The 12662-nt window shown below is 42.2% G+C and overlaps 1 protein-coding gene across 1 annotated transcript in view; it reads right to left on the bottom strand.

Moving 5' to 3' along the window:
• Positions 1-7528, bottom strand: part of SCP2 (sterol carrier protein 2) — a 102653-nt gene extending 95125 nt beyond the window's left edge. The window contains exons 1-3 of the mRNA XM_055305047.1: positions 7375-7528; positions 2905-2959; positions 2177-2248 (exon numbers count right to left, since the gene is read on the bottom strand). Coding sequence (XP_055161022.1) covers positions 2177-2248; positions 2905-2959; positions 7375-7440 — 193 coding nt within the window. The 5' untranslated portion in view covers positions 7441-7528. The remainder of the gene's footprint in view (positions 1-2176; positions 2249-2904; positions 2960-7374) is intronic.
• Positions 7529-12662: the final 5134 nt, after the last annotated feature.

Below are 12662 nucleotides of genomic sequence, written 5' to 3'. Positions count from 1 at the left end.
ACTAAAATGCTACAAAAAGACTGGGCATTCTAATTGTCCATTAAAATGCAGTGGATTGGGCACCTGGGCAGTTGGTTAAGCATCTGCCTTCGGCTCAGGTCATGATCCCGCACGGGGCTCTCCCTCTCTCTCTACTCCTCCCCTCTGCTTGTACTTTCTCTCTCTCTCTCTTTCTCTTTTTTTTTTAAAGACTATTTATTCATGAGAGACACACAGAGAGAGGCAGAGATATAGGCAGAGGGAGGAGCAGGGTCCACGCAAGGAGCCGGATGTGGGATTCGATTCCGGATCCTGGGATCATGCCCTGAGGCAAAGGCAGACACCCAATCGCTGAGCCACCCAGGCGTCCCTGCTTGTACTTTCTCTTGCACATTCTCTCTCTCTCTCTCTCTCTCTCTCTCTCTCTCTCTCTCTATCTCTCTCTCGTAAATAGATAAAAAATCTTAAAAAAAAAAAGTTCTCTTTCTTCCTCTCACTCTGCCCCTCCCTGCTCTAGTGCATATGAGTGCATGCACACTCTCTTTAAACAAAACAAACAAAACAGGCAGTGGATTATATGATACATCTGTGCAATGGAATTTTATGCTATCATAAAAAGAGAAAGACCAAGGAAGCTCTTTATGATACAATTTGGAGCAGTAGCCAAGAACTACTAAGTAAAAAAAAAAAAAAATCAAGATACAAAATAGTGTGTTTATTATGCTACTATGTGTGTAACAAAAGAAAGGGGAAAGGGGAACTTACATACACCCACTTGTATATGTACAAATCACCTCTGAAAAGACTAGAAATTAGTGAAATTGGCTATCTAAGGGAAGGGAACCATGCGACAGGGAAACAGGAATAAGAGTGAGAATTTCCACTATATAACCATCCATTTTTGGTATTTTTGTACCATGTAAATATTTTATCTACTCCAGAAAAAAAATTAATCGAAAAAATATTAATAATAATATAAAGAAAGACTTAATGGGGAAGATGAGAAAATAGAAAAGTAGATTACCAAAGGTATGTATGCTGGGATCTTCTCTTTTTTTTTTCTTTTTTTTAAAATTTTATTTATTTAAGTAATCTCTACACCCAACATGGGGCTCAAACTCACAACCCAGAGATTAAGAGTTGCATGCTCTTTTAAGTGAGCCAGCTAAGTGCTCCAAGATCTTATTTTCTTTCTTTCTCTTTTAATTCTTCTTCTTCTTCTTCTTCTTCTTCTTCTTCTTCTTCTTCTTCTTCTTCTTCGTCCTCTTCCTCTTCTTCCTCTTCCTCCTCCTCTTCTTCTTCTTCTTCCTTCTTCTTCCTTCTTCTTCTTCTTCTTTCTTCTTCTTCCTTTTTCTTTTCTTTCTTCTTTCAAAGGATTGCTTCAAAGCCATGCCTCACATAGACTCAATTTGACTACAACTTTTTTCCATGTTTTATTTTATTTATTTTCTTTTTCTTATGTTTTTACTTATTTATTTGACAGGAGGGGGGAGCACAAGCACAAGCAGGGTGAGTGGTAGGCAGAGGAGAGGGAGAAGCAGGCTCCCTGCTGAGCAGAGAGCCTGTCTTGATCCCAGGACCCTGCGATCATCACCAGAGCCCAAGACAGACATTTAACTGATCTTGTTTTCTTTCAGAGAAAATTCCATGTGCATGCATAATTACATGCATTCATATTCACTAACGGATTACATCAAAAAATTAATGGTAATAATTTCTGGACTGGACAATGGGATTACAGGTGACTTTTTTCTTGTGTTTTATTGTGTTCCTGTTTTTTGTTGGGTTTTGTTTTTGTTTTTGTTTTACAATTAGTGTATACTGTTTTCCTAAATAGGAAAAAGTTTAACGAAGAAATTTTCTTGAATACAAAAAAGTCAATAAATACAAATTTTAAGGTCACAAAAGAGCAAATATTATCTTCTAAACAGTTATTATCTTTACATGGTAGAACTATGGGTAATTTTTTTCTTTTTCAAAGATAATGTATTTTAATTTACCTCCTGTTTTGGCAATAAACAATAGCAAAAAAACATATGCTAACTAGGCTGGCACATAATGGTAATCTAGGAATGATGGGAATAAGACTCTGAATTCTGAGTTTAGAGGGTTAAAATTCACAAATGCCTCTGAATTGTTCATGAAGCTGCTGCTAGATTAGGTGAAACATTTAAAAAATATATAGTTTACCACATACCATAAACGTAGCCAATACATGCCTGTTCCACTACCGAATAAGGGATCTGTGCATCAGCTAAAGCCTTCTGGCCTATAAAAACAAAAAGGTTTTATCAAAGAGTGCTTTGAGTATTTGCTTTAGGTGAGTCAAAACTAAGTTTAGAGTTTTCCCAGAGTAGATCTACCTCTAAATAGTCCCTGTTCAATTCAAATGACAAATCCTTCATCAAGTCATCTCAGATCCCTCCATTCAGAAGTAACTATTTCTTCCTCTATTTCTTCCTCTAAGCTACTACTTTTTCACACCTGCTTTTTGATACTTAACATCTTCTGTCCTAACTGTACACGTAACTATAAATACATTAAATCCCAAAGTCTTAAAGCACCTTAATGGCAAGGTCCTTGTCTTACTCATCTCTGTAGGTCCACTGCACATCTAAAGGACAAAACTATGAATATCATTACTGGGGGAGGGGGGAATGTGGGGTGGCGGGACACTCCCACAGAGCCCTTCGATGTCCCAGCAAACAGTTGGACAGTACATAATATCAGGCCACTGTTTGCCCTGGCTATCTAGCAAAGAATGCCCAAACTCTTTGCCCTTTGTCCTTTCTAATGAATCAGTAGCAATTGCCTATATAGATTCCTCTTCCTTGACTGAGGCTCCTTTTTATGGTTGCAAGGCTGCTCTACAACCAAGATAGACTATATAATAACTCTAATGTTCAAAGATCTAAATTTTATTACCTGCTTCTTTTGCCAAGTCAGGGTAGTCTAAATTCTCAAGTCCAGGCTTCTGGAACTAGAAATATAGGAGATAATAAATAGAAGAAATATAGTTAGATTTTTCTCACAACAGAGCCCTGCAAAAATTCATTCATCTATTAAATTTAACAAAAACATACTAAGCGTCTATCATGTTCCTGGACTCTGATATCATGTTCTTTGTCCTTACTAATCTACAGTGTTAAAGGTGAGAAGTCAGGATAATGGTAAGCCTTTGCAGGTGAGGAGCCAGTGACTGAAAAAGAGCAAAAAGGAGATTTCTGAAGTGCTGGTAATGTTCTATTTTCTTAGCATGTTTTTTTTAATCAAATAAATGCAAAACAAACAAACAAAAAGCACCATGAGGCTTATAATAAGGCTTAAAATAAAAAATGGCAATCCTGTTTGACTACTCTCCACACACTAGTCTTACTTTTTCCCCAAACATCCACTTTTAACTCTTAGATATTTTTTCTTCTATAAACTGCTGCGTTTATAAATATTCTATTCTATTATATCTTTATCAATTTAAGAAATTATACCACAATCTCCAATAAGGGCCAGTGGAGATTAGGTCTCTTAGGCCCCCGCACATACACATTTACACATCCCCCATCCCGCTTACACAACTGAATAATTTTTTATTAAATCAGTACTCAGTGTTTACCTTATTAAGTAAATATTTAACACTGGGCCAAGTTGTGTGCTATGGTTACACTTCCTTTATGGGACAATTTTCTTTTTCTTGAGTTATCAACTGCCTCATTCATTTTTTTTAAATTTTATTTATTTATTCATGAGAGACACAGAGAGCCAGAGATATAGGCAGAGGGAGAAGCAGGCTTCCCACTGAGCAGGGAACCCAATGCAGGACTCGATCCCAGGACTCTGGGATCACGACCTGAGCAGAAGGCAGACATTCAACCACTGAGCCACCCAGGTGCCCCCAACTGCCTTAAGAGTTTTAATCTTTTGGGGGCACCTGGCTGGCTCAGTCAGTAGAACATGAGACTCTTGATCTCGGGGTTGTGAGTTCAAGCCCCACATTGGGTGTAGAGACCACTTATAAATAAATAAATAAATAAATAAATAAATAAATAAATAAATAAATAGGCTTTAAGAAGTAATAGTAAAAAAAAAAAAAAAAGTAAGTTTTAGGAGTGCCTGCGTGGCTTACTTAGTTGGTTAAGCATCTGACTTCAGCTCAGGTCATGATCTCAGGGTCCTGGGATAAGCCCTGTCTGTGGTCCTGGGATAGAGCCCTGCATCAGACTCCCCATTCAGCAGAAAGTCTGCTTCCCCTCTCTCTCTGCTCGTCCTCTCCATCTGTTTCTGTGTGTGTCTCTCAAATGCATAAATAAAATCTAAAAAAATAAAGTTTTAGCCTTTTTAAAAGGTTTTTATTTTTAAGTAATAAAAGTGTGTGTGTGTGTGTATATGTATGTATGTATGTATAAACATATCTTAGGGAATTATTGTTAAGGCAAACATTCTTGGAACCACTGACAAAGATTCTCTTCTCCGGTTCTACCCTAGCCACACTCCTCTGAGCCCTTTTGACTAAGCCTCCACTCTGGTCTATAAAGACTTAAACACTAACAGTTTCTAACAGCTCACATCCCTAGATGACCCTAGCCCTACTTAAAGTGCCTCAATGCTACTGAAAAGAAGTTACTATTTTTCCCACAAACACCAGAAGATACTTCTCTGTCTCCAAGTCTCTGTGGGAGAGGAGGAGCCTAAGTTTGAATAAGCACCAGTTAGCAAATCCAGATGGATTCCACATAGACCAAGCCCCCCCTTCCCACTACTTATAAGTTTTCACTTCCCTACTGAGCTCCAATTCACTCTCTATTCCCTCATTTCCCCTTTAAAACAGCCAGTCACCTCTGAATTAATCAATATTGAATTCAGTTCACACTGGACCTTCCCTTTCCCAATAGTATATTACTGACTGAAATCTGTCCTGATGCTTTACCTAGCGTCTATTTTTCCTTCTTTGACACTACGACCCAGACCAAAAAACTGAACTTTGCCTTCTATTGCAGAAACTCTTCTAAGCTCTCAGTCTCAAACTTAATCTCCATTCTATCCTCAAGGTAGTTATTGTGCTCTTACCGTAATCACTTCCTTATGATATTTCATAATTTTATCATCCAAATGTTTATCTGTAGACAGTACAGTTTAGTCTTGCCCGTTTATCAAAATTTTGTGGGTCTTTTGATTCTTTTTAAATCTATAGGTCTTCCTCCACTTCACATTCCCAGTCTCTTCCCTCAGGACTGTAACTAATACCGCCCACACCCCCACCTCTTAACTTCGAAAAAGAAACAAACTCCTTCTCAGAGGGTTAGAAAGTTCTGTGCTTCTCTCTACAGCCAATATAATCAGATACTCAACAGCCAACGCAGGATCTGACTACATCAATATCATACTGAAAAGGCTTTTACTGTCCACCTATATTAGAAGTCCCCTCTCCTATGAAACAATGGGATGAGCTCCAAGTATCTGCTTCATAATGATTAGTTGACTTTTCTACTTATATGTTTTGATCAAATTATGTACTCTCACCCCATTTGGTAAGATTTTAGGCTGTTTTCTCAGGAAGAGCACTTCTACTTAGAAACTCTCTTTCAGGGGCGCCTGTGTGGCTCAAGTGGTCTACCTTCAGCTCAGCTCGGGTCATGATCCCGGGGTCCTGGGATTGAACCCTACGTCGAGCCCCATGTCAAGCCCCACGTCAAGCCCCACGTCGTCGAGCTCTCTGCTCAGTGGGGGACCTGCTTCTCCTTCTCCCTCTGCCATTGCTCCCACCTACACTTGTGCTCTCTGGGTCTATCTCTCTGTCAAATAAATAAATAAAATCTTAAAAAAAAAAAAGAAACTCTCTTTCTCTTCTTTCTCTTTTCAAAGCATATCCATTTAGTACTGTCCAACTAACATTCAGGATCTTTAGCACCAGGCATTTTCCAGGTGCTACATATTCAGCAACAAACTAGACATGGTACTCACCCTGGAGGAATTTACATGCTAAGGAAGAATATGAACATATAAATAGAGAACCTCAGTATAATATAATAAGTATAGGTTTCCCCTGCTATCAACTGAAATGTCATAAAGAAGGAATTACCATTAACTTAATGGAAAATTTTTTGAGTGTTCTCAGACCCCAAAACATAACCTCTAGGCTTTGCGGATACCTTAGGACACATCTTGATAACGAACACACCAAATAAATCAAGATAAAGCACAGAGGCTCACAGAGGCAGTTCAAAGCTATGGCAGCTTAAGGCTGAGATGTTGAGGATATTTCCAAGGAAGGAGCTTGACAGTTCCACTCTGGCTGCTGTTTGGAGTGCTCTCTGCCTCTGTTAACAACTCCCTGCAAAACAAATGCTGGATGCTATTTTCACTTTTTGCCTTTTTCTAAAACCAAAGATCCTCTTCGAATTTCAGTTAATGAAAATAAGGTATAGCATAGGTCTTTTGTGAAGGTGAAGCGATATAACTTGAGCTTTCCAGAAGCTGGGGATATCTGCACCAAAGCAAAGGTAAGTACAGGCAGGGCTCTCCTCGAAAGTCAGAAGGATCAGAGACTTTTTGGAGAAGATCTGAAGTCAGCCAAGTACAGTGAGAGTCTGGTTTCCGGCCAACCCCTGCTCTCAAGTCAGTCTCAGGCGCCACCGAGTGAGAACAAGAGAAGCAAAGCAGGAGAGATGTAAAGCAGTGTGGGGTGAAACGAACAGCAGTGTGGCATGACCAGAACGTGAAAGCAGTGGGGGGACCAAGAAACAAGACTGGGAGCCCCTGGCTTCCTAAGAACCAAGCACAGTACCACCTGCGGAACAGAAAGGCGGTCGGAGGATCCAGAAAACCTGCCGCTTGTGCCAACTTAGCTAATGTTCTTGTGCCAACATACTGAACTTTAAGTGTTTCTCCTCCTCATCTTCACTTCTAATGTAAAAGGATCCTACAAGGGAGTCTCCTGGGTATACGGGGGGGGGGGGGGGCGGGGGGATTCCCTGCCTGCTTTCCTTCCCAGGGTAAGGAAGATCTTGCCTCGTCCAGTCCACACACTTGGAATTTCACTCAGAATCAAAGGAGGTGTGGATTTTGGGTCATGTTGGGGTGTATTTCAGCACCTCTGATCCAGGGAGAAAAGGGAAGGACAAAGGGGGGGAAATGGCCGCAGGAACAACCCCCAAACATTGTCATAGTTCAGAGACAATTCTAAACCACAAGTCATCCGAGTAGCCAAGAGTCAAGACGCCGAAGCTGGGCAGTGGGATGCCTGCGACCCCCTCCCGGGAGGAAGGACAAACCACCGGACAGCGCCAGGCCCTGATCTGCCCTTCCTCGCTTCCCGGTCACCCGGGGGCCCCCCGACTCCTCGGCCTCTGCCGACCAGAGCCGACCAGGGAGCCCGCCTCCAGGGGTCTGCGGCTCGTTTACCTTGGTCATCCCAACCCCCACCACGAACACCCGGCGCAGGGCCCCAAATCGAGAGGGCACAGGCATGGCTCAGACGGAGGCGAGTGCGGTCGGCCCGGGAGCAGCTGAGGTGCGCGCGCACAGACTGAGGCTGCGGCGACGCGGGCGATCGCTCCGAGCCAGCGGGCAGGGCAGGAGGGGGTGAGGGGCGGGGCGGGAGGCGGCGAGGGGCGGGGCGGCGAGGGGCGGGGCGGGAGGCGGCGAGGGGCAGGGCGGGAGGCGGCGAGGGGCGGGGCGAAGCGGCGAGGGGCGGGGCAAGAGGCGGGGAGGGGCAGAGGGACACGCGCGGTGAGGAGAGAAAGAGAAAAAAAAGGGGGGGGGGCCTGCGCGTGCGTAGAGGCGCCGGAAGGGCGCGCTCTTTTGAGGGAGGGGAGTGTTGCGTAGTTCCCTGCCCGCTGGATGCTGGTCGCCGGCCCACCTGGCGGTGGGGGATCAAGTCCGTATCAAACATCGGAAAAACACTTTATAACCTAGTACAGCCATTTGGGTTTAAGTCCTCTATGATGAGAGGGAGTGTGGCCTGAAGCAGCGCCTGAGACTGACTTGAGAGCAGGGGTTGGCCTGAGATAGATCTGTCGAGTGTTGTAATTGTTCTGCATCCTGAGTCAGTGCAGGTGTTAAACCCCTAGGGCCGTACACCAGCAAGAGTGTGGTGTTTTCAGCTTCTATGAAATATGATTAAACCAAGATAGTTAATTGCTAATTTACCGTATCTAAAATAACCCAAATTGGGGCAGCCCGGGTGGCTCAGCGGTTTAGCAGCGCCTTCGGCCCAGGGCGTGATCCTGGAGACCCGGGATCGAGTCCCACGTCGGGCTCCCTGCTTCTCCCTCTGCCTGTGTCTCTGTGTCTGTCTCTAAATAAATAAAATCTTTTAAAAAAATACAAAATAAAATAACCAAAATTCATTCACTAGTTATGTGACCACCCTTGTCAATATCTGAAACTCACTCTTGTTTCACTCTAGCAAATTATGCCCAGAAATGAGATTTGTCTTTGCCAATAGTTTATGTAGTACAGGTTCCCTGCAGGGACTCCTAATTTATAGTAGTAGTATGTCCCAAGCCAGTAGCACACAGGTAAACGTGGGATCTGCGGAAACATTGGTACTGCTGCCAAATGTACGGGTGCTGGTGCTGCAACAGTGAGAGTGGGTGGTTCTGGAGCTGGTATTGGGCCAGTCTTTGGCAGCCTCATCATTGGTTATGCCAAAAACCTTTCACTGAAGTAGCAGCTAATCTCATATGCTATTCTGAGATTGACATTGGCTGAAGCTATGGGTCTCCTTTGTTTGATGGTTGCTTTCTTGATTTTGTTTGCCATGTAACAGAAATTATTGTTTGAAATGTTGGCATTCATATTAATTACAGATGTAATTCTGTGTATCTTACTGTGAATCCGAAAACTGTAGTATTGGTGTCTTGGAATTTATGTTATTTCCAAGCTCATTTCATTGAAGATGAAAATTTAATATTTTTAAAGATTTTATTTATTTAGTTGAGAAAGTGCACACACTCAGGGGGAGCAGGAGAGGAAGAAGGAGGCTCCCTGCAGAGTAGGGAGCCCAATGATGATGATGATGATGATGGTGGTGGTGGTGGTGGTGGTGGTGGCAGCTCCATCCAGGACCCTGGGATCATGACCTCAGCCAAAGGCAGCCGCTTAACTGAGCCACCTAGGTGCCCCAAGGACTCTTTAATATAGTATTTTGCAGATTGTAATTTGTAGGCTTTTAGTTATTAAAATAAAGGAGAAATTAGTGTTTTCAGCTTCTATGAAATATGATTAATTAAACCAAGATAGTTAATTGCTTAAAAAAAAAGTATGATATACCTTATGAAGAAAATAGGTGTTAGATAAACTTAGTTCGGACATGAGTTATAGAGGCCTTGAGTTCAATGTTAACGAATCAACAATATATAACAAATAAGGTGCCGTTAAACAGAACATAAAACAAGGAAGGTTATGTATGGATAGGCTGACAAAACCAGAGACATCCAAAAGTCTAACTCTGTGTTTTTCCTAAGAGCAATGGTTCAGTATTTACTAATTTATTTTTTTATAATTTATTTTTTTATTTATTCATGAGAGACACATAGAGAGAGGCAGAGACATAGGTAGAGGGAGAAGCAGGCTCCCTGCAGGGAGCCTGATGTGCGACTCAATCCCAGAACCCCAGGATCACAACTTGAGCCGAAAGCAGATGCTCAACCACTGAGACACCCAGGCTTCCCAGTAATCACTAATTTAATGTTCACAGCAACTTTTAGGACATAACTACCACAAAAAAATTAGAAGGGTATGTGTATGTGTAAAGAGGCACCTTCCTGTTGTTAGGGTCTGTGATAAAAGCTCCTTATGGATCTCTGGGACATAAGGCATCAGAATAGCTGGAAGTTCACTCCTAGGAAACCACCTATCATTGTTCCTAGGACTGCAAGGCCAGGTGTTCATTTCACAGAAATTCCTTGGCAGAGAAACCATTGGGCAGGAGGGGAAAACAGGGTCGCTACAAGGAAGGACCAAAGGAAGGACCAAAGGAAAGATCAAAGGAAGGACTTGGGGCAAACAAAAATGTTCTGAGGCTGCAACATGCTGCCTCTGTGGGGGTTGAGTTCCCTGTCTCTGGGTGAAGAGATGTATTCAAATTGAGACTGACTGGCCTCAGGGATACTGTGGGAGGCAGCCTTACCCCAGGAGGGAAATGGAACCAAATGGACCTTGAGTTCACAGGATATTTTCATGATTTCAAAAGGCCTTATAGAAATTATTATTATACTCACCATACCACCTCCAATAAAAATCACCATAGGTTCAAAACATCCATATCCAGACCCCATTTTGTACCAAATCAGAGCCTCTGGGAAGCCTAGGCATCAACATTTAGAAATATCCTTCCAGGTGATTCTAAGGAGTTCTCCTCCCCCAACACTAGGTAAAGAACTACTGGCCCAGGAGTAGGTCCATTTAGTAAAATCCCTGGCTGCTCAGAGAAGGGTCAAAGAATCCCCCCCCCCTTTCCTGCCTATCCCTAGAGCAAAATCCCTAGCACAAAGCAAGCACTGAAGAAGCTTTTACTAAGTGCATAGTTCTTTTTTGAAATTCTGATTATCCAATAAAGTTAGCGATGTAACTGGTAAATAAGACAGGGCTACCAACCCAACAGAACAAGAAGTCTCAAGATCAGATTAATTATTATGTAACAAAACCTGGCTGTCCCCTGGATATTGGTTTCAAAGTAGAAGCCCATGGAAGTGGAAAGACACTAGTAAGAAAATAAAAGTTGCTGGAAATGTTAGGAAAGAACATTTTCATTTTCAGTGTGGAGGACTAGATAATCAAAAAATTCTCCTGCCAAGGACCCTGGATGGCTCTGTTGGTTGAGCAGTTGGCTCTTGGTTTTGGTTTGGGTCATGATCTTAGGATCCTGGAATGGAGCCCCATGTTGGGCTCCTTGCTCAGTGGGGAGTCTGCTCAGGATTCTCTCCTTATCCCTCTGCCCCCCTAACCCCACCTCCACTGACATGTGTGCTCCCCCTCACACAAATAAATAAATCTTTAAAAAAAATTATCCTGCCAAGAAACACCCAGAAATGCTGGATAAAATAAAATAAACATTCTTTAAGGGACGCCTGAGTGGCTCAGTGATTGAGCATCTGCCTTTGGCTCAGGGCCTGATCCTGGAGTCCTGGGACTGAGTTCAGCATCAAGCTCCCCATAGGGGAGTTTATTAATTCTTCCTGACAGAGAGAGAGGTAGAGACATAGGCAGAGGGAGAAGCAGGCTCCATGCAGGGAGTCTGAGGTGGGACTTGATCCTAGGACTCCAGAATCACACCCTAGGCCAAAGGCAGGCGCTAAACACTGAGCCACCCAGGGATCCCCAATAAATAAACTCTTAAAAAAAAATAAACACCAATAAACATTCTTTTAAATGCATACAGTATGAAGGAGGGGCATTTTTCTTTTAATTTCATATCCATCTGTACTGTTTGAATATTTTGACTTTGTGTATTTTATTTTTATTGTATCATGTATTTAATTTTTGTCATGTTTTGTTTTCATTTTATTTTTGAGGTAAATAATACTAAACACAGGAATTAAGATTCAAAAAAGACAAAAAGTCAAACTCAAAATTCTCCCTCCTACCCCTATTCCCAGTTTCCCAGTTCCTCTCCTCATTGTAGAAATATTTTATGTAACCACAACCAAATACATACATGCACACCTCAGTAATGTTATCTCCCTCTATAACACAAATTTTAGCTTTCTTTACATGCTATTTCACATCTTGAATTTTTCATACAACAACAGATTTTGAAGATTATATCAGTACATAAAGAGCTTCTTGTGTGGTTTTTTTTTTTCATAACTGCCTAGTGCTCAGTTTACGGAAGTACCATACTTTATTTAACCAGTCCCCTGTTGATGCATGTTAAGATTGTTTTCAATCTTTTGCTATGTTTTTTAAAGATTTTATTTATTTGAGAGAAAGAGAAGCATGAGCAGGGGATAGGGATAGAGAGAGAAGCAGACTCCTCACTGAGCAGGGAGTCCTATGTGGGGCGTGATCCCAGGACCCCAGGATCACAACCCAAGCTGAAGGCAGATGCTCAACCGAGCCACCCAGGCACCCCAAGTCTTTTGCTAGTATATGCCACATGCTGCAATAAATAATTTTGTGCATGTGCCATTGCATACCTGTGTGGGTATATCTATAAGTGAAATTCCTAAAATTGGAATTTGTGGATCAAAAGGGAGATAATTTATAATTCTGATACATTGTCAATTGTTCTCCATTAAAGACATTTCCACAGGAATGTGAGTGCTTTGTGTATATTCTTTTAAAACTATAACTATAGTTCAGGAGAGATTACTGAGGGGTGCACCTGAGTGGCTCAATCAGTTAAACTGCCTTTTGTTCAGGTCATGATCCTAGGGTTCCAGGATGGAGCTCTGCATCAGACTCTCTGCTCAGCAGGGAGTCTGCTTCTCCCTGTACCCCTCGCCCCACTTGTGCTCTCTCTCTCAAATAAATAAATAAATAAATAAATAAATAAATAAAATCTTCAAAAAAAAAAACAAAAAAAAAGGATTACTGAGGAATTATTTCTGCTTACAACCAGCAGGATTTGGAATGCCTGGGTGGCTCAGCGGTTTAGCGCCTCCCTTCAGCCCAGGGCGTGATCCTGGAGTCCCAGGATTGAGTCCTGCATTGGGCTCCCTGCATGGAGCCTGCTTCTCCCTCTG

This window comes from Nyctereutes procyonoides, unplaced genomic scaffold (assembly GCF_905146905.1).
Source record: "Nyctereutes procyonoides isolate TBG_1078 unplaced genomic scaffold, NYPRO_anot_genome, whole genome shotgun sequence".
Taxonomy (NCBI): Eukaryota; Metazoa; Chordata; class Mammalia; order Carnivora; family Canidae; genus Nyctereutes; species Nyctereutes procyonoides.
Note: the sequence above shows the minus strand (reverse complement) of the source record. Positions and strands in the feature narration are given on the sequence as shown.